Source organism: Pseudorasbora parva, chromosome 17, assembly GCF_024679245.1.
Source record: "Pseudorasbora parva isolate DD20220531a chromosome 17, ASM2467924v1, whole genome shotgun sequence".
Lineage (NCBI taxonomy): Eukaryota > Metazoa > Chordata > Actinopteri > Cypriniformes > Gobionidae > Pseudorasbora > Pseudorasbora parva.
Window position 1 is genome coordinate 12432371 of NC_090188.1, and position 23589 is coordinate 12455959.

A 23589-nucleotide genomic window follows, 5' to 3' on the forward strand; every position below is an offset into this window, starting at 1 on the left:
GGTCCATTTCTTCTTCTTTTTTAAATCTTACTGACCCAAATCTTTAGAACATGTATATGTTTTAATTAAAAACACAATGTTAAATTGGCAGCCCTAGTTAAAATAAAAACTTCTTTTCTTGTGGCAATTGTGAAATCCTGGCATTTCTTCAGACACCCCTGCTCTAGAAACTCTCCAGGCTCAAAGTTACAGGTAAGAAAGATCCAGGTAACTCACAGGATGCAAAGCCAGGACTGCTGGTACTGGATCCCCGTGGCCGTGGCAGTCACACACTGTAACGTCTCTGACAATAGATGCACTGTGAGGAGAAAAGGCAAGGAGTCAGTCACGGAGTATGAAGAACAGCAGTGAACTGCTCACGAGTTTGACACCAAGATTACGTCAACTGTCTTTCAATGTATATGGTGACACACACACACACACACACACACATACAGAGACCGACAAAAACAAACAAACAAGAGGATGTGAAATGATGGAGGGACTGGTAAATAAATCAAAGTCTGCTCATCTCCATGAAAAGGCTAATGCATATCAAGGCAGAACAGAAGCAGAAGCTCACCAGAGGACAATACACATCACTGCAGCCAGTCTGAGTGACAATGAAGACCTTTCCAACAACACCACCAAATGTTTAATTCAAATTAATCAATCTGTGTGTGTATGTAGGCCTATGTGCCCTCTCTCTCGTATGTGTGAACTGTCCAGCATATTAAAAACAAGCAGTGTAAATGCATGTATGTGTGTTTGTGTGTATATTCCCTCTGTCACAGCAGAGGTGACAGGTGTGAGTTGTTCAGCATGGCTAGCAAAAATACGATGTGTATATGAGTGTGTGTGTGTGTGTGTGTGTGTGTGTGTGTGTGTGTGTGTGTGTGTGTGTGTGTGTGTGTGTGTGTGTGTGTGTGTGTGTGTGTGTGTGTGTGTGTGTGTGTGTGTGTGTATGTGTGTGTGGGCATGTTTTTGTGACATATGAGGGCACAAATGTGTATAATGACATGGGTATGACATAGGTATTACAAGGAGAGGGTGAAATATGAGGACATCGGCCATGTCCCCACTTTTCAAAATGCTTATAAATCATAAAGGAGGAGTTTTTTTAGAAAGTAAAAATGCAGAATGTTTCTTGTGATGGGTAGGTTTAGAAGCAGGGGCAGTGAAAGGGGATAGAAAATACGGTTTGTACAATATAAAAACCATTACGCCTATGGAATGTCCCCATATGTCACAAAAATAAACGTGTGTGTGTATGTGTGCTGTTTAGCAAGCAGGATGGATGTCTCTGGCACACAGTCACACTGTCTCATCAATAAGACATCACACACTCACACCGTGGACAGATGGGTATCACCATGACAACACACTCAGCACCATCGAGAAATAGACATGGAAAGAGAAAGAATGAGAGGAAAAGAGAAGGTAACGTATCAATGGAGCAATACATGGCAATATATGAAGACTGTTGAATTGGCGTGGGTATACACAGCTCAGATAATTGTGTACTTTGTGTGTTCGTGAAGAAAAAAACCAACATCTATTTAAACGGTACTTTTGAAAATCAAAAATGCATGTTGTGCACGGCCATATAGGCATAGGCATACACTTTCACATAGATCAGATCTGGATAAAATATTAAACATTTACATTATATTCCATATAATTTCATTACTGATATATTTTTTTTAATAAATTAAAAAACAAAACGTTTGTGATATTTTTTTTTGGCCATTACATTTCTAAGCCAAGCACAACTTGTGGGTACGAGATAAGATATATATTTTTTAACTTTGTCTCTGATGCAAACCTCTGCAGAATCACTTAAACTGACAGTTTTAACTCAACAATCAAGGTTATTATAGGTAACAAAAACCATAAAAATATGTGTTGTTTGAAATAAAATAAAACATATATCATTTTAACATTTTGGAGTTGCCTAGCAACGAAGGGGATAGGACACTGGCGTTGTCTGTTTGCTGTTTCTCCACCCAAAAATCATGTTAACTGTACTGTTAGATTTAGATTTTATTTTATTTTATTATGACTGTGACTAGTCAAACAGTCAGAGCTACAATTGGGACTGTTGCTGATTGCTGGCAGCCACTGAGAGGACGTTGTTCACCGTTCCACACTTTGCGCAACAATGGAATTTGAGATTCTTCGGAATGAAAAGTGCATTAAAAATCAAATCTATTATTATTATTATTATTATTATTATTATTATTATTATTATTTTCATTTAGTTAAACTTGATTATAACTAAAACTGAAATAAAAATGTATTTAAAAAATATGCATACATTTAAAAATACACTAAATTACTAAAACTTTAACTAAATGTGTAATACAAACAGAAAATACAAATAATAAAACCAATTCAAAATAGTAAAAAGTATCTCAGTGATACTAAAATAACAGTCAACAATTCAGTTTCCACACAAGGCTTCCCTTGCTTTAAAATGCTTTAGAAAATATTATATTATATATTATATTATATTACTATATTATAATCTATATCTCTATTTATTATGACATTTATTATTATATTTATGATGTTATGATTATATATATATATATATATATATATATATATATATATATATATATATATATATATATATATATATATATATATATATATATATATATATATATATATATATATATTTATACATATATATATTTAAAATATATAATAATGTAATGTTATATTCTAGCATTTTCAGCAAATATAGTACTGAAATGTATAAGAATGTATATGATCTGATTTAACAAATAAATTGTTCAGCTATATTGTCCAGTCCTGAAATACACACATTAACATTCAGGCAATCATCTAGGCCAACCTCACCTCACCCCTTCTGATAACTGCCAGAGGCCTGGACATCAGGATGGAATGAGATGCTTTTATTCACACACTCCAAAGACTTTTCCTCAAGATATTAAAAAGTATTTTCACTCCTTGTGTGTGTGTGTGTGTGTGTGTGTTGCATAAATATTAAGCAGAAAAAGACATCAGAATGACAGAGGAATTTTTCAATCACAACAGTGGAATCCATGCACAGCCAATCAGCCGAACGGCAATGAGGCAGGAATGAGAGAGAGGCAATGATACAGCCCAATCTAACACACCACCACGGGGAAGGGAATCGCTCTGCATTCAGCATCCACTCTTTTTAAACAACACCAAATCTTGTCATTTCAAATGTTTCGATACTGATTTTGAATTGGATTATGTCACTGCATCAACTAAAAAAAGGCAGTAAATTGATGGATCTGAATAAGAAAACAGAGACTCGCATGTCTGTTGGACTAATGGTACATGTCAATCACATCCAGCGGAAACATCAGCACTCAGGGAGAAACACACATGAATCGTGGGTAATATTGCACATCTGATCATATCACTCTTACCGTCGTCATAGAAAATGAAATTCTGCGACCTGTCTGTGCGAGAGAATCAGAGACAAAACAGACCCACACACAAACGCACAGACACAAACACACAGACGACACAAACATACACCCACACACACACACACACACACACACACACACACACACACACACACACACACACACACACACACACACACTGAAACTGAGTTCAGCTTGGAAAGGAAAGAGTTAAAGTTAGGCTGAGCACAGAAACACATGTTATGAACCCTAAAAGCAAGCATAAAGAGTGAAATGTCTCTCAGACACAAATTCAGATAACCCACCACCCACACAGACACACCAAACCTCCCTTTCTCACTAATTGGGGCTGGGTTGTCAGGCAGATGCTCAGGTCTCTTTACTCAGATGAAATATAATTTTTCTCCATATTTCATTGTGCTTGCGTCTTAGCTAAATGAGATCTTTATTCCCATTTCGTTCTAATTTGATCTTCAGACTGATAGACTTTAGGTTGCATGTGCGAGTGCATGTGTGTGTGTTAAATGTCTGATGCATCCACATACAATCAGCGCACTCACAATTAGATCCCATTCATGGATTCTCAACCAATTGATCATACATTATCATATTCATGACATTCACATTTCATAATCCAATCACACATCAGTTAATTTGCATGTTCCCAGGCTCATATCATTAATATGATTCTCACTCACATGTGTGCTATGTATCCTAGCAACAGAGGGACAAGAGAGAATGTATCATCCCTAGACTTAAACCCCCTTCCCGAAATCAACGAATTCACATCTCACCATTCACACAATCCTGCAGTGTCCGGGCACAAATTAGGTGCAGTGTTAGATCGGATCAGAGTGAAGGTACAGTAAAGTCCAGGGCTGGGCTTAATTGATGCCCAGGATACCGATTGATATTCTATGTGTATTCAGTGTGAATTTGGCAATGATGATAAGAACACAGAGATTACTGGTGAGCCGGAAACGATCAATACAATCCAGAAAAAGCATGCTGCCAACTTGTGAAATTCTCAGAGGAAAATTACACATTCATGCAGCCGGATAGATTTACATCCTGTGCAATTATATACGTTGTTTTGTCACAATAATATTTTATTTATTATCATGAATTTTAATTCAAGAAAACTTTCGGAAAAACTAGACAAGTATCAGATTAATCTGTGAGCAACAAGTACAAATCTAATCATCAGTATAGAATGTAACTGATACTCTAGTGGTGAGAAATATCAGGGATGATCAACAAATACGTTCAATTATAACATATAATACAACCTGTGTATCTCAGCGAAAGGTTTCATTTACCCTCAACTCTCTAAAGAGATGAAAAGAAAGTCCTAATTAGGTGCTTAATTTCATTACTCGTTGTAAATACAGGGGTTTTAAATGTGTATTAATCAAGAGATGAGCTTTCATCTTGCCAAAAACACTCTCATTTAGTCCTCTTAATTCTTTAAAAAGCAGCAAGAATTGAAATACACTATATGGACAAAATTGGGATACCTAAACATGGGCCTGTAATGACATTGCATTTTATATGCATAGATATTAATATGGAGTTGATCCCTCCCTTTGCAGTTATAACAGCTGCCACTCGTGTGTGAAGGCTTTCCACAAGATTTTGGAGAGTTTCTGTGGGAATTTTTGCCCATTCATCTATTAAAGCAGGTACTGATGTTGGACAAGAAGGCCTGGCTCGCAATCTCTGTTCCAGTTTATCCCAAATGTTTTTGATGGGGTTGAGTTTGGAGCTCTGTGTAGGTCAGTCAAGTTCATCCACACCAAACTTTCACTGTCTTTATGGACTTTGCTTTGACCACTGATTTGTTGTTGCTGATTTAAAATATGCTAATTAAAGGTTTGGCAAACCATTTTTGAGATTTCAGGATTCCCTTATTCCAAGTAGATAGGTCTTGGTCTTGGATGACCGAAATATCTGCCTTATAAGCTGGTCCTGAGCTGGAGCTAGTTTTTTAGGACCAGCTTAGGACTAACATATGACCATCTTAAACAAGCTCATGACCAGCTGTCATGCTTCAAAACAGTCAGGGAATGCAGTCAGGCTCTTCTGGCATCCGTCAAACCATGATTCGGCAATCAGACTGCCAAAAAAAGAAGAAGCGTGAGTTGTCACCTTTCTTCTTCTCCAGAGTCCAGTGGTGGCGTGCCTTACACCATTCCATCTTATGCTTGGCATTGTACTTGGTGATTTGTGGCTGATATTCCATGATATTGCTGATTCTAAAACTGGAAAGTTCCAAACTTCCACTAGCATTAATATCAGCAATTTCATGGAATGGGTTTCCATGTCCATGCACCTGCATGCATGGTCTTCTGAGTTGCTGCTCTAAGAATTAAGAGGTGTGTCCCAATACTTTTGTCCATATAGTGTATCTGTTTATGATCTGAATCTTATGTAGAATATTATCTTATCTGAAGAGTATGTCAAAAGTTTCTTGCGTTTTGAAAAAAAACCTGCCAGTCTTCTTGAGAGACAAATAGTTAGTGATACAGAGGATACCTGAATACAGAGGATACTTGAATTATAAAATTCAGCACATAAATTCTATACAAAAAACTTAATAAAATGTGTAAATGATTTCATAACTCAGCTAATACAATTAAGTCTTTTCTGATTCTAGTATCTTAAATCTAGGAAAGGCCTTTTTTTATTATTATAAACACTTTTTATTATACTGGTTGAAACTCTCTTCACATCCTGATAGCAGTCCATAATAGCAGTGGTCTAAATATTAAAGGGGAGCTATTATGCAAAATTAACTTTTATATAATTTTTGATCATAATTATGTGTCCGCAGTGTGTACACAACCACCCTATTCTGATAAAAATCCATCCACACAGTTTATTTACCCCATAAATCGGAAACAGTGTCTCAAATTGCTCTAATATGTGCCGAGTGGGATATAATGCTTTCAAAGCAAGCTTGCTATAGCTAGACCCTCCAAAATTGCCTACCCTACCTTTAACTATTGACTCGTTTAAAATATATTATGCACTATTTTATACTAATATTGAATTATACATTAATTTGTACTTATTTCATATATTATGTATTTTCCTTCCAGCTTCTCCTGCCTTGAAGCTCTTTCTGCCCTCAGTGTAACTTTTGTAATTTGTCTCTATTTCCTGCAACTTCATCACTGTTAAAGAGGGATGTTTGTCCTCTGGGAAAACTTGACAATTCCAGTGAGTCTAATGTGTGAATGACTGGACAGGGGAGTGTTATTATCACCTGACGTCCCTTTATGAGGTCATTCAGAGTCAATTCCTCTCTCTGACACATCCTAGAGTGAGTTTCAAAGCTATGGGGTCAGCAGGGATGGAAATGGACTTCATTATGGCTGAAATTCCTTTTTCCTTCTGTCTCTGTACAGTTCCCTTTGCTACTCATTCTTCAGACCCTTTTTTATGTAAAATCTGTATTATAATTTATGAAGCAATTTAAATTAAAATAACATTGACTAACGTCAAACTGCTGTGCTTATATCCTTTGAGGTGTCAGTCAAATCAACTCTCTGAGGTACTGAGCAACCTTTCATAAGCTTTTCATGAAATACCACACAAATAGAAACAAACAAGCTCACCATTGACTTCCTGTGACCCAGCGTCTGTGAAGAGGGAGCTCATGATCTCCTCGAAGTTGCAGCCAGGCTCAGCGGTGTGAGGATCCTGTGAGACGTGACGGAGCATTGTCTTTAGCACATCATCTAGAGAGGCCTCGTCCTCGTGCAGCAGAATACTGGCCCTCTCCAGAAACCCGTCCAGATCCCTGTGAGCTCGCACTTCCTCCTCGAAGTTCATCAGCTTCACGTACTGAGAGAACACAGAGAGGAACACACAAGCAATGCTAAAAAAATTGTATAAAAATTGTATAAAATTGTCTAAAAATTGTATAAAATTGTATAAAAATTGTATACAAATAAGTGCTGTCAAATCTATTAATCACGATTAACCATTACATTTTATTTTGGATGCGATTAATCTATTTGACAGCACTAATATACATTTTATATTCACATAATTTACAGGGTTCTGATATTTCCTAATAAACAATGACTTTTAATCATTTGATAATACTGGATACCATATTTTATAAAATTATTTTATACTGTACATGTATAAACAACAATCATATAAATATAGATATTTTTAAAAACATTTTATTTAGTAAAAAAGTATAATGATATTTTTAAACTATTTTGATTTACTTTTCACGATTCCCTCACATATTTGCACATCACTTGTGACTAAGCATTAATCTAAACAAAAGTCATTTCAAGCAGCTGTACTATTTTACAGCTCAACATCATTTGAAACAGTTTATTCATTATAGAAATGTCCATGATCCTAGAAAAAAGCTAATTAAAAAAGTCCTGATATATTTCATGTTTTCCAAGACCTCAAGACTGATTAAACTGATTAAAGCAATAAGCCAAAAGCAAATGTTTTATATGTATGAATGGAATATTGTACAAATAATGGGGTTCAAAAACTCTATACAAATTAAATTGTCAGCATGACAGTTTGTGCAAAAAGTTGACAAAGAGTAAACTAATATTAATTTTTGAATGCTGTACTCGTAAGTTAAACCTAATGATTGTTATCATATTAATTTAAAAGAAATGTCTTGAGCTCTAAATTTAAAAGAAAAAAATCCTGAACCATTCTTTTTTGAATTTTTTTAAATTGCTCTCAGACTCCAGGGCCCCACTTTATGTAGACATCAAAACAGATTTTAATTAATGTGCAGTCACAGGTGTGAATGTCACTTCAGACAGGGACTATGGGTTTAATAATACGTATATGATTTGGTATGTGGATGAAATGAGCAATGTTGGGGATAATGCATTGCAAGTAACATGAGTTTACTTTTTTCAACTAGTGAAGTAATTCTTTACTTATAATTTTACAACAAATATGTATGTGTTACTTTCTAAAATAAGTAACGTAAGTTTCTTTGTTTGGCCATTTATTGACTGACACCTCTCCTGTCCCCATGTTCGTGAGGAATCATAAGCGAGATCCAAAGGCGCTGTTTATGCTGTGGAAATGCAAACTCAGAAAATTAAGCAAACCTACAATAATTAAATGTTAAATTACACAAACATACTTTATGTATTTAGTCGCAATTTATAAAGCAATGTCTTGGCTGCTGACCTTTGATGATCTAACTCAACCATAGTAATAAGCAAAAAATACTTAAGATAACATCCACAATTTCCTGTGTCCTATTTTGGTACAATCCAGAATGGCAGCATTGCTGAAAGGTTTGTTTGAGCTGCGCCCTCAACTGTACAGGTGTGAATTTGCATTTCCTTCAAACTGAGGCTTATTCCTTTCGCTTCTGGCATGAAAGAGCCTTTACACTTGAACTTTTTTGTTATTAAAAACCAAACAAGCAAGCCCAGCCCAGATAGGATAAACGAATGCAAAAGTAATGTAACATATTACTTTCAATTAAAAGTAACTAAGTTATGTAATTAGTTACTTTTTTAGGGAGTAACACAATATTGTAATGCATTACTTTTAAAAGCAACTTTCCCCAACACTGGTAATGAAAAAGTCTCACCCTTCGAGACGTGTTAAGCAGCACACAGCCATGGACATCAGATTCTGTAGGAAAGAGAGAATGGAAAAGCCTGAGGGGTGAATACTGTGTGCCAAAACAACAACCATCATAAAGCAGCTTTTAGAGTTTTTAAAAACAAGAGAAAATACTCTGATAGCATAAAAGTGTTTTAAAAAATAAAAACATCAACAGTGAACATAAAAGCCATCTGCATCAGAGAGCCCCTATTGTGATCTCCTCAATATAACCCAACATCACAAATATCTGCTATGAAATGAGTTCCCAAATACAAAAAATATTACTCCCACAATAGTTTATTAGTAACCACCAAATACATCCTAGCACAGTCCATGGATCACAAGCATCTTCCAAACTTTGGAGGGGCAGGATAAACTCGTGTATACGCATGTGATGCCGTGTCCCTGCCTGTCCTTTATTTGCTTAATTCATGTTTGGTATTGTCCTCAGGTTTGCAGGTTCAGCTTTCAACCCTCACGTGATGGCTGCATACTAAGTCCTCCTCCATATAGAGATTATATAAAGCAGACAGCCTTTATCAAATAGAGATCCCTCAGTTCCGTGCGCGTGGCCTGCAAGAAGTCCTGCCCCTAGAAAGAGATATTCAGGCAGGATTACCACGACCCGCGGCTGACTCCCCCACTGCCTTAGCTCTAAGATTAACCAGCCCCTCGGATGGGTTTGGGATTAAAAGGGGGAAATTGAGAATAAAAGCACCACTTTAAAAGCACAACTTTGGGTTTTAATAAGAGGTAAGTCTATGTGTTAAACTAATAAGGTTACATAACCTCTCTGAAAACCTTTTAATGGCTTACAGTCACTATGTGAAACAGGTTCTTTTATTCTCTCCTCTATCATCCTTCTGTCCTTCAATCACTTTTCCAGATGTCATCTGCATTTTCAGATGTTTACAAGTACGCAACATACCTTTAACAATTATGTGAGGTCATATCATGTTGAACTGAAATGCAGAGCAATATTTAAGTACCTAATTAAAGCTCAGTGAGTTGGTGGGTATAAAACTCAAAACCACTTTATTAACATGAGATAAAAGGAAACATTAATTGAGCTCAAACTACACTGGTGCAAACTCTAATCCAAAGAGAATTCAGCAATTAGCCAGTTCTCAAAACCACATCCAATCAAACCAGCATCAATGATTTGCCAGAGGCTGTTCATAGTCAGACATATGCTCACCCCGTGGTCTTCCGAAATGAAGAGACGAAGCCCCTCTCTGTGTTTACTTTAGTCTAATGTAAATTCATGTTTCACTGAAGTTTACATAATTTCTTAGTTTGTGTGTGGAACATTTGGAAATTGACCTTACGTTTGGGACTATCAACAAGCAACAAATACTGAAATAATTGTGAGTATATGGGATTTATACATAAATCTTCATGTTTTTGAAAAAAATCTCTTATGCCCACAAAGGCTGCATTTATTTGGTCAAAATATTATTACAAATTTAAATTCAAAATAACTTTTCTATTTATTTACAATTTTGAATGTTATTTATTTCTGTGATGGCTAAGCTTAATTTTCAGCATCAATACACCAGTCTTCAGTGTCACATTATCCTTTAGAAATCTTTCTAATATGCTGATTTGGTGCTCAAAAGAACATATTTATCAATGTGGAAAACAGTTTTGCTGATGGAAATACATTCCCAGATTTTTGCAAAGAACACAATGTTTAAAAGAACATTAATTTAAAACAGAAATATTTTGTAACATTATAAATGCACACTTAATGCATTCTTGCTGAATAAAAATGACAATTTATCTTTAAAAACAACTTTACTGCTCTCAAGACCCACTTTTGAATGGTAGAGTATATTATGTGTTTACTGTATATTAACATACTATTAAAATATGTTGTTTTTTTTCTTCAACATTTTAACTAAGTGTGCGGAGAAGGATGTGAGCATGGTGATTATTTTTTTTATTTCACCGAGCTGTGTGGTCACTAAAAACTCACAGATAATTTCTTCTTTCAAGTCATTTTGATCTGAAGTAGACACGGCAGAGTGGATGAGCAGTTACTCTGACATTAGTTCATCCATTTCCACCATGCTGACCAATTGATGCGAAAAAATATGGGAAAGAATCATAGTGCTGCAGCTAAGAAGGACATATTTCACTGCCCGCTCATCACATTTACGGTATGCTATAAGACTTTAACAAGAACGCAACAGACTCAAGGGAGGCCAAAGAGATGCCACCTCCTTATAAAACTCTATTGATTGGTGTGGGACCGTGTTACTTTAGGAAAACCAGTGGTTTAGACATCCTTTGATTTCATATTAGGTAATATTTGTTTTATTTTGTAGTGTGTAATTATTTCACACTGCCTCTGCCTCTGCCTCACCCCAGCAATCAAGCAGCATTAAAATCCCAGCGGTTAGCTAAATAACGTGTCTGAGTGTTTGGTCCAGCCAATTGCTGAAATCAGGGGAATTATAACTTAAAACGAAATGTTTGGAGGCCATGGTTTATAAATATTCAAACACACACATACACACACACACACACACACATCCTACACAGTTCAAACTCTTAGCAGTATGTCAGAGGAGTGGAATTTGGTTTTAATCTAGACAAGTGCTGACGGCTTGTGTGCTGAGGATGACAGAACATCAGACCGGATGAGACAACGTGTGAACAAACCCCACTCATCCTAATGTTAGCCCACCAAATGCACAGCAGGAGTCACTCACGCAGAAAAGAGAATTTAAAACAGAACTAACTGTATTTGAGTAAACAGAGAGAGAACATTTCCTTGTCTGATTCTGGGTCACCTGTCTACTGATGTTACTGAAGCTGTGTTCTCACTTTCAACAACAGCAGTGTGTTGGGGCAAATAGCAATCCTAATAATAGGTATGTTACGTCATCCATATATATTATAACGCTTACATTTTTTCTGTTTACAAAACAGTAAATTAAGAAAAAAATATTTAATAGGGATATTTCGTAGCATATTTTTCTCCTTGAAGTCCAGTTATTTAATGTTAGTTGAGGTGTCTTGCACCAAAAACTGTTTTAGTTTTACATGGCTATTTTCCAGCCTCTTTCTGGTGCTTATTAAAGATTAAGATATTTTTTGCGACTGCACCCATAAAACTTCTAATATGTTATTGATTTGTGATTAGCTACATTTCTGTTGTTCATTAGGAAAGGTCAAGTTGAAAACTATATACCATATATATCAATAATCAACCTTCACGCATAATGATTCATTGGTATTTAAGTATTTAAAGTGTGTGTAAATGCACCTTTTTCAGATGTGGCTCTCATTCAATATATGGGTTTTAGAAGAGATTACAAGAGCTCTGTTTAGACACAAATAGTTCTATCTGAGGATGTTAGCTAAATGTGTATTTCACAGACACACTTTGTGATTTTAATCCTTTCTGCGTGTTTTTTTCTTCTCATACAATTGCTGTAAAAATGACGTGGGAAATTGCCTTCTGTTTTTTTTGTGTTTTTTTTTGGTTAATTCAGTCCACTGATAATTGCAATCACCTGTTTTTAATTATTTCTCCTCATTTATTTTGACCTTTGTTGAATACTGTGAATCAGAAGTGCCCAATCCTGTTCCAGGAGATCTATCTTCATGCAAAGTTCAGCTCTAACCCTGATCAAACACAACTGAATCAGCTCATTAAGATTTCAGAAGCACTTGATAATTACAGAGGTGTGTTGGGTCAGGGTTGGATCTAAACTCTGCAGGTATAGGTAGATCTCCAGGAACAGGATTGGGCACCCTTGTTGTAGCTAAAGTTTTAGTTGTGCTGACTGCGGCCTTCATTTTGGATTTACGCCGCCTTCATGTGCTATCGGAAATTTGATAATTCCCAATTCTGAAGTCTTGATTACGAGCTCATCGCATTTAAATTTTGAAATGGGAGGGTGTTCATGTGCAATTTTTACCTAGAAAACTCATATTTACAATAATTTCGATAGCATGTGAAGGCAGCATTAGACTATATTAAACTTTATTGACAACTTTCTGGATAAAATGTCAGTTAGTGGTTCAAGTACAGCAGGCATGAGAGTTAAAATAATAACCAGGAAAGTTTATATATACAAAAGAAAAATAAAAAAACTGTTTTTCAGGGGGTTTCATAGCAATTATTTGGGTTGTATATTTGGCTTTTTCATGCACTATATGCCAAAGAATAAATTAAAATGGATCTTTTTTTCCAATTGTCACCTTAGATTACATTTTCCTGCAGAGACTGAAGACAGAAAGAGAAGACTTGTGTGGCATTGAGTGACAACAGGTGACCTGTCACTGTGTGTGGGTTTGGTGGGGGGGGTGCCACGACATAATCACAGCACACCTGAGGCTGTTGCCGTGGCGACAGCTGACCGGCTAGCCTGAGTATCTCCAGAGCTAATCAACAGCTCTGGGTCTAACTGCCATCCCACCCTGAACTTGCTCACAAACACACACACATTCACTGACCTGTTCCTCCTTGGTGTGTCTGGTTGCCGTAGAGATGAATGTCATCTCCTGATGGGATGGGAGAGTCCTGGCCCTCCTCTCGTTCCTCGCTCCCCTCCTCATGTTCTTCTCTCTCCCTCTGCTCTAAGAGTAGACACACACACACACAACAGCCTCAATCTATACACTTTTTAACACATATTATATTTTTGTACACTGACATAGACATACACATACACAACAGCCTCAATCTATTCACACTTTTTAACACTGACACACACACACACACACACACACACACACACACACACACACACACACACACACACACACACACACACACACACACACACACACACACACACACACACACACACACACACACACACCAGCCTTAATCTATATATACTTGTTTTAAACTGTTAATTGGTTAATTGCAAGTTACCTTAACATATACTGTCTAAAAACGGTTTACCATAATTTATGGTGAAAAACAATGAAAAGACATTCTCAAAAATCACAAAGCCTATTATATTTTATGTAAAAATGTATTTTCTTCTCATTTTTGTTATGATGAACTCAGTACAATTTAAGGCAAAAAGCAGAATTTGGTACTTTATGTAGTTTGGTATATTAACATTATATCACATAATTAAATATATGGGTGTAAGTTGTAAAACATACAGGCATTAATATTTGATCCTGTAATACTTAAAATATTTTCACTGTATTTTTATGGCAAATTTCTGAAAAACAGGATATTTTACAGTGTGGCACAGCATACTGTATACTATATGGTAATATATTATTTATAAAGTTATAAATTACTTACAAACTCATATGTTAAAGTTACAGTTAATATACATATTCAATCTGCAGTACTGTATCTGAATTGTTATTTCAGCACTGTTTAAACAGTTCCTCAATGCAAACACAACAAGGCTTCAATAATCCATTAATTTCTCTTTTTTCCTGTTATATACAAAGTGTTCATAGGGTTTAATACCCCACAGATGTGACTGTGCAGCCAGAGTGTGGCTGAAGCTGTGATTTATCCACACATGGCAGCTCGTTATTGTTCTCGGTTCTCTGGCTGAATGTGGCATGTGAGTGGCTATCGGTTCCATATCTTTCTCCTCATCTATTCATTTATTCACTAATCCTTCCCTCTATTATTCTCTATGTAAAGCTGAAGAGAAGAGGGGGCTGTTAATCCATGTGTGCTCATTGACTCTACCGCCCTGGACCTACGGTGAGCGGGCGAGAGGATATTCCTCTCCCCGACGACGGCGCTCCCCTTTTTTCCCTTTTCTCCCTTGCTCTTTCAAGCTCAGAGCACCGTGGTTGATCATATTCATAAGTGTTTGATTCGCTGAGAGCCTATTCATGAACAAATTAACTCATTTATTGAAAATACCCCACATACTTTGTTATAATTACATACGTATAAACAAGAGCCCCTTAAATTGAACTGAGAGAGAGAAAGAGATGACATAAATAGTGATTTCTGAAATGGCGTACTAGAGATATCTGAACATGCCACAAACTTAACTTGCACTAACAAATTTGACACATTTTATTTTACAGACAACATTTTCAGGCATACTATTTTGCAGCATTGGACTTCAATGCATCAAAACAGGATGCCAAAAACATGTCTCTCTTTGACGCTGATGAGAAACTCAGAAATGTTAGAATTTGAATATTCCTCCCAGCCAGAAATGAGGACAAGTTTTAAATATTGTAGGAAGAAGATTCCTACTCTCAACTCGACCTTCACACCTCTCCTCCCGGCCATGTGCTGAACAAGCAAACACAACCAACTCCTACAAACATTTACTCACCCATCTCTTGATAGAAGTATCCATTCTTAGCCATCCCTGAGGAGGGAGCCTCTGGAAGAGAAATTAAAACCATGATTAACAAAAGACAATCTATGAGTGTGTGTTTAATAACACAATGTAAGAACATGTTTCTGATTACGGTGAGAAACAAAGAGGATATAAAAGGTTATCATCTATCACTAATCATTAATTACTGGGACAAAACAGGCTACAAAAATAAAAGGTTATATTTCCAGAATGTATTATGGATTCATCTGTTTAACATGTTCATGTGCAGTCTTGGGCTTCTGTTTTCCTTGCCCTTCACTCTATAAATGTCAACACTGACAGATACAAAATAATGCATAAAATAGTTATTATAAATATTGATCAAACGTATGTTCACTTAAAAAGAAAAGAAAAAAAGAATTTAGACTACAGGATGGTTTCAAACTGATCTTCAGCTCCATCTATTGAATTGTACATCTATCGTCACCACGCTCAGACAGAAAATATTAAAGTATTCAAAAAATTGCTAGCTATTACCAAGATCAGCTTTAAACATTCTCTTTACAGTTTTGAGTTGACATGTCATGGCTGCGACTTATTTAAAAATATATATATATACATACTATTAAACTTGGTTGTGTGACTTTTTTTTGTTTAAATGTATACCGCTGTTGTGTTGTCATTAAATGTCATATATATTTTGATGTGCTGTATATTCAATCTTGAGTTATGGTCTGACTCTAAGGACTATGATTTGTATTTAGAACATTCAAGTGATAATCTCAAACATTGTTATCAAAACCAATTGCCTGTAAATTGGTCTCATTTTTGTCTCATGTCTCAAGAATCAGCATACAGACATGAATTTTTAACTAGTCGTGCCCTTAAGATGGTCACTAAACAGCCACATAATTATACTGATTCACATATATACACAAACTGGCGCATTTACACCAACAAGCTCACACTTAGGCATAAACACATGCACATGGATCCAGCACACATACCCCACACCTGTGGCCTACATTCATTTGTTGCAGTTTAAGGGGATATTTATGAGGTGAAGTCAGCCGTGACTGAGGTTTCTCTTTCCCCACTTTCTGACTCCCTTAATTGTCAGGTACCTCCTTCTAGCAAAACACTCTCTCTAAAGAGAGTATGCATGTAGGGCTGGCATATACCACAGCACTCACATTTTAGAGCATGAAAATAATACACAAAAACAACATACACATATCTCGTCCTGTCGTACAGAGAATAGACTACATCAGACATACTGACAGAGAGTTTGTCTCATATTTCTCTTCAGTGACAGCACAAAAACACGAGCTGCTGTGCTGATATATTCAGTAGGATGTAAAAAAGCAGAACGTGTCAGTGCAGGAAACAGACTGTCAGGATGGATATAAAGCTGAATATGAAACTCCTATCAGCTGGCCAGTCCAACATGAGAGGCCTCTACATGCTTTACAACCCTTTTACTGTACCTTACATTTTCACAATTGCAAAACTTTATCACTAAAAACTGAAGATTTATATTATAACAGACATATTTAAGCTAACATTCTGATGCTCATGTCACTGGTTATTCTGACAGCTCTGGTATTAGTAATTTGACGCCAACAAAAACAAGGTTTTGAGTGATAGAAGTGCAATCTGTTCAATATGTTGTACTGTCTCAAGGCAGTGCGATCTCATTAGTGTTGTGACAGCCCACACACACATAAATAAGCAAATGAGAGAAACATGTTAATGTTACACTGCAACGTTATATAAACTTGCATTTAAAATGCCTTTCTAAGATTCTTATTTTCTTTATTATTTACTGACAACAACTTAAATGTTACTGAAGTTGTACAAGGCTTTATAGTTTAGATGCTGTCAATATGCTTAAATTATACAACTGGTATTTTTGGGGTGTTGTTATAATGTTGTAATCAGTGTTGCGGAAGGTTACTTTGAAAACTACAATATTGCGTTACTCTCTTAAAAAGTAAGCAATTGCATAACATTACTTTTGTATTACCTTTTCGTACCTGGACTGGACTGGTTATTTTATAACAAATAACAAATAAAGTTCTATTTTTTGGCAAATCTAAAGGCCCTTTCCCTAACAAAATTGAAATGATAAGGCTGAAGGAAATGTAAATTGAAGAGTGGACAGCAGCAGCACAGCACTAACAAAACTTTCAGCTGTGCTGTCATTCCAGATTGCAGAAGAATAGGAAAGTTGAAGAAGAAAGTTTAACAATTCACCAATAACAAACTACAAATCAAGTCATTTTTGCTCATGGTTTAACTGAATCATCGCAAGTACGTTGGTCAATAAAGTGCATGAAAATATTTGTTTGATTTAACATTGAATTGTTGGGGGTTTGCGTAGTATTCTGATTTTGCATTTCACTGATTTTATAATTTTAAGGAATACTGAATCTTTTTTTGTGCAAGTGAGATTAGTAAATGCCTGCTCACATTTAGTCTAGATCTACAACAACCATCATGTTCACACACAACGCCTCTGCACTTACTCACGATTTCTCTCACCACTGGGGCAAGAGAGATACCCATCAATAAATGAGAATACAAAGTAACTTGCTTTACTTATTTGAAAAAGTAACTCAGATAATTTGTTATACATTTAAAAGTAATGTGTTACTTTACTAGTTACTTGAAAAAAAGTAATCTGATTACGTAACTGTAATGCGTTGTCATGGGAACATAATGTCTATTTTGTTTAACCTAAAGTAATTACAGAATGAAAGGGATTTAAAGCAATAAAGCAATAGAGAAAAAAAAGAATTTACTGTAAAGTCATGCATTTAAATTACTTGCAAATAATAGTATTTTTAAATATATCTACAATAATTCTTAATCGTAGGCTATGCCTAATATTCAGAAAACAGTTAATGGTTCTTGTCTTATCACATTCAATTACAAATAACATCATATAACTAATATAGACTATTTAAAAAAAAAGATTGGGTATTCCAGTCATTTCGACATTGACAAGAACTGTTAGACTACAGAGGCACATCATCCTAAAATGTAACTTTTAAATAATCTTTTTATTGAAATAACATAGACAGCAGAGTGTAATGGAGTGTAATATCTGTTTATGTGATTCTATAGGGAGTGATATGACCCTACATTAATTTAACAGAATTGTATATGCGTGAACAGGACCTGCCAGTAATGTGGGTAAATCAATTTAAAGGTAATTTCAGACAAATTATATCATAAATGCTTTTTGCTGCTGATGTGTGGATTTGTATTTGTAGCAATATAAATAAAAGATGTTTAAAAAGCAGGTGTTGTAAATAAATGTTGAAAATATAGTAAATTTAATTTGCAATTTAACAGGTTTTATGTGTGAAATCGATTAGTGCCTTTCCAACTGTAGAGTCTATTCTACAAAACAAATGTCATATTTAGTTTTTAGAACTGCTTTCAGGAGATTTTTGTCCTATTTAGACCTGTTTTTGAATTTTCATCAGTTGAATAATCAAAACCCAGGTACAAACCTATCCTTGAGAGTGTCATAGACGTTTAAATCAAATAAAATTTAGCGTCTACTCCGACTGAGATCTATAATCACAGTAAAAGCCCCAAGGTCACCGTATAAGGTCACCTTCCCACAGCCGATTGACTATTCTCAGGCAGAAAACAGGCAGATTTTAGCATTTTACCTCATACACTGCTATTACATGATGCTTACAGCCCACCCAGGTCTAATCAACGACATGCACTCGCATTTGCATAAATGACTTGAGCCAGCAAACCCATAATTCTTTAAATGTCTTCCCTTCGTAACATAATTTAGGAAGCAAAGAGTAAGCTGGTGAGGCAGATGGAAAAACAACTCTCTCCCTCCCCTGCCATTCAAAGTCAGTGACGACACAGCAGACGATTGGTATTCTGTGCGTGTTCCCGTCAGAACCGTCCCTAGAGACAAAACACCTTCAGCCCAGCCATGCCTACAGGCTCTCCGGAGGGGACGCAGTCGCTGTGCTATTTACCCCCACTCTGACCTTTCACTGGGTACTTCGTCTCTGCTGCCTCCAGCTATGGGTACTGTGTGACCAACCTTTACCAACCCCTGGCTCAACGTCTGATCTGAAGATATTTCTCTGATGCCATGTTACTGCATGCTTATTTTTACTGCAGATGCCGCTCACAGACCGTCTGTCGATATGCAAAGGAAGTGAGCAGGACTGAGAGGAAGCTGCGGCACTTTCAGCCTTAAATCACTCAGGGACGGTATGACTTTCAGCATTTCACTTCCTCTTTAGGGGTTACTGCACTGCACGTTACACAGGCCTGAGCCAGAGCAAACCAAGGATGTCCTGATCAAGTTTTTTGTTTGCCCCAGATCAGATCATTCAATATACAGCATCTGCCAAAACCGAGTCCCGATTCAATACTTTTTATTTTCCTAGTGCACGCTTAAAGCACATTAAAGTTAATAAAATAAATCCAATGTATACATGGATGTACAGAGAGTTTCTCAGGGGCAAAGGCACAAAATGTTGGCATCTATCACTAAGCAGTAATTCAAATATAACACTAATAATCATATTTATAGGCATATATAACCTATCAAGACATTAACAGACTGTGTGGTCACAATTACAAATATGGGACTACTGATATAAACTTGTATTTTATATGTACAATAAGCAGAATAATTGCAAAAAACAACAACAAAAAAACTGTGGAGATATGGTTATAAAGCATGAAGCTTGCGGTGTCAGAATGCCAGGCTATATCAGTCAAGTATGAAGCAAGATTCAGCACAAAGCGACACATTATGGCAACAATATCTTAGATAGTCTGATGGCAGATAAAAATAAACAGTAAATAAATGACTTTTGAGTGATTTGTTACAAAAGTACACTTCAAATATGCTAAACACAGAAGCTTTGATGGTAAGCTGGTAAGCACCTTTAAGTGGGTTTGCCAACTGCCATTAAAAGAAAAAGAATAAGCTCAAATGTACGTTTGATACACTAGTACCAATGAGGTCTAGTGCGTCACATATGCACATTTGAGCTTCTTCTTTCCCTTTAAATGCCGGTTGGCAAACGCAATTGAAAATGCTTAACGCCACCTATTGCATGACACCTGCATGACAGCTGAAAAGCAAAGGTTTGGGCTTAGAATAGCTGATACTGATCTGTTAAAAAAAATGCTTAATCGGCCCGATACCAATTCTTCAGATCGGCTCCGGGACATCCCTAGAGCAGACAAATCCAATCAAACAAGCCAAGGTTTACATTCGAATCCTCAACCGGGCATGATATGCGAAACACAAATCAATCAGTCAAGACATGTCATTATTACTTCTCCTTTACGGTTTTATTCTTTCGTGTTTAAAATGCTAAGCTCTTTCATTATTCATTCCTGATTTCCCTTTTACAATATCTCCCTTAATCAAGTTCTGTGGGGGGAAAAATATTTTTTATTTTTTTGTTTAGGGCAGTGATCAAAGCCAAAGTTTAGAAAGAATGAGAAATAAGGAGGGACAAAAAGAGGAAACAAAAAAACCTGCTAATCAAATTAAAGCAAGGAAACAAGGAAACAAATGATAACTCAAAAAAAAAAAAAAAACCTTGCAAATACCTGGTGCTGACTGAGTAGTGAACAAACTCCTAATATCTGATCATCATTACTAACACAGGAAGTGCTGTCTTGGCAAACAGGAAGCAAAAGCTGGCAGAACAGGTCTTTTGTGTGTGTGTGTGTGTGTGTGTGTGTGTGTGTGTGTGTGTGTGTGTGTGTGTGTGTGTGTGTGTGTGTGTGTGTGTGTGTGTGTGTGTGTGTGTGTGTGTGTGTGTGTGTGTGTGTGTGTGTGTGTGTGGTGTGTAGTTTTACTCTTAAACACACGGATCATCATTGTTTGCATGTGCATTTAGTACCATGGCTAGATTCATCTAAACTACAGAGATAAGCTAAAGTGTGAGTCAGACTGAGGCTCAGTAACCAGCAAGTCCTTTCCCTTTACACACAAACAAACACACACAGGCAATTTCAGGCTCCCTGCGCCAGCGAGCAATGAGAGGGATGTCACTTTAAGGCTTGGTGGTCTGGTTGTTAAGAAATACTAGTGTATGTGGTTAGTGTGCAACAAAACCACAAACAGCCTGTGCATCTATTCAGTTACATGCTCAAGATAAAGAGCATAAAACATCAAATATGCATCAGTATTGCTCCCTCCGTCTCTTTTCCTTCTCTCATTGCTTTCATTTTTGTATTTTTTTCAGACAAGACCAGACACGCTAGAAAATACAGTCAGGGTGGACAAACTCTCACTGGTGAATAATGCAAATTTATAGATAAAAGTGTGTGAAGATGAAACAACAGTGCAAGAGCGAGCGTGTTGTGGGCAGATGAGATGGCTGTGTAGTTTATCTAGTGTGAAAGCAGGAGTGTATACTAAAGCTGTCCTCTCTCACACACACAGTTAAATGAGATCATCACAGAGGTGCTAGGTCACACAAGACATCCGCTCGATCTCGCTGCTTCCTTCAGACAGCAACCTCAATATGATTTTCATCTTTGAAATTGAACCTTATAATAAGTGCATTGGAAGTTATGCAGCCGTGATGCATACAGATATTCAGAACTGATAACAGCAGTTCATGCAAAACTAAATCAGCATTTACATTCACAATTCAAATTTACATTTTGTACTTTCTTAAAGGGGTAGTTCACCAAAAATATTATGTACTCACCCTCATGTCATATCAAACCAGTATGACTTTCTTTCTTCCATGGAATTAAAAATAAATAGGGGCAGAGGCTGTCAAGCACCAAAAGTCATACAAGTAGCATAAAAAGTAGACCTCAGTTCTCACATCTCATCATGAACAACAAACATGTCAGGACTCATCTTGGCACACCATTTTTGGATGGATCATTGTGCGCAGTGTTAGATGTAATTGTCAACTCTATAGAAAGTAATTCATTTTACTTATTTGTATTTGTATTGTATTTGTATTTATACTGTAATAAGGACATCTTCAAATAAAGTGTAATCCAATATATTTTGAAAAGCAAATGCTTTTGCTGCTATTGAGTTGGTATACAGTATACAGTTAAGGTTAAGGCCAGGGCTAGTGGTTAGTGGTATGGTTAAGTTTAAGGGTGGGTTAAAGGATGGTGTCAACAGCCTAATTATAGATGGAATTACTGCAGGTATATATATATATATATATATATATATATATATATATATATATATATATATATATATATATATATATATATATATATATATATATATATATATAAATTAATATGTTACAGCACATAGTAGTTAACTCTTTCCCCGTCCGCGTTTAAAAAAAAAGTTACCAGCCACTGCCAGGGTTTTTGATAATTTTCAAAAAAATAATAATAGCCCATAGAAAAGTTTGAATATCTGAGCATGCAATATATCAAAATAAAGAGCTGACCCTCTTCTTAAAAAAAAACAAAAAACATTTTATTCTAGCTTCATCAGCACTTGAATATGGGTAAGTTTCATAAAAAAGCAACATTTTGAACAAAAAGCAGAGCATTTTTTTGTGAAAGACTGTATCCAGATCAGATTCAGTGCAATGATCAAACACAGATGCAGTAGATCGAGTCCATCAACATCCCTAATGCTTGCACACTCCTGTAGCTCGTCTTGGGTCCACATTTCATTCAGTAACACTAAATAGTTTTGATTCATATGATGTTTAATGTTAACGATCATGTTGTTTTACATATGCATGATTACGTACGACCGCTTGTTTTACTGCGTCTTCCTCGCATGTGTTTTGATCAGGAGATCCAGTACAGTACAGTCAGATGATATATAATAGCGCCCCCAGCGTCTGACAGTGAAAACATGGAAAATTCCGTTTTGGCAGGGGAAAAATTTTGTGTTTGGCAGGAAAAGAGTTAAAGACACCTAAAATAAAGTGGGACCATTAATTGTAAGGTTTTTTTGTAATACTTTTTTACATCTTGATCTTAATCTTGATCTTTTATCTTGATGGGAAATCCTTTAAATGTAGTCAATATTTTGACATCACAATCATTAAAGCCGCAATATGTAATTTTTTGCTGCTAGAGGTCGCTTATTCAAAACAAAGGCATACCTAGATGATGCCTGGATTTCACAGAGCTTTTATTACGCCGCAGACAAGCGCTTTGCGTATGTGGGGTAACGCAGTGCTGTTTTATTATATTAGATAAATTTGAGAGTGATGAAAGTTTGCTTTTCATCAATTGCTCTAAACATTTTT

At 36.1% G+C, this 23589-nt stretch overlaps 1 protein-coding gene across 6 annotated transcripts in view; it reads right to left on the reverse strand.

Annotated features, from left to right (window-relative positions):
- Positions 1-23589, reverse strand: part of slc4a11 (solute carrier family 4 member 11) — an 81561-nt gene that overhangs the window by 40848 nt on the left and 17124 nt on the right. For 3 of the 6 annotated variants that reach the window (XM_067422255.1, XM_067422252.1, XM_067422253.1), the window contains exons 2-7: positions 15329-15379; positions 13506-13628; positions 9019-9062; positions 7034-7262; positions 3411-3443; positions 217-298 (exon numbers count right to left, since the gene is read on the reverse strand). In XM_067422255.1, coding sequence (XP_067278356.1) covers positions 217-298; positions 3411-3443; positions 7034-7262; positions 9019-9062; positions 13506-13628; positions 15329-15379 — 562 coding nt within the window. The remainder of the gene's footprint in view (positions 1-216; positions 299-3410; positions 3444-7033; positions 7263-9018; positions 9063-13505; positions 13629-15328; positions 15380-23589) is intronic. The other 3 variants (XM_067422254.1, XM_067422257.1, XM_067422256.1) reach the window with 2 other exon arrangements.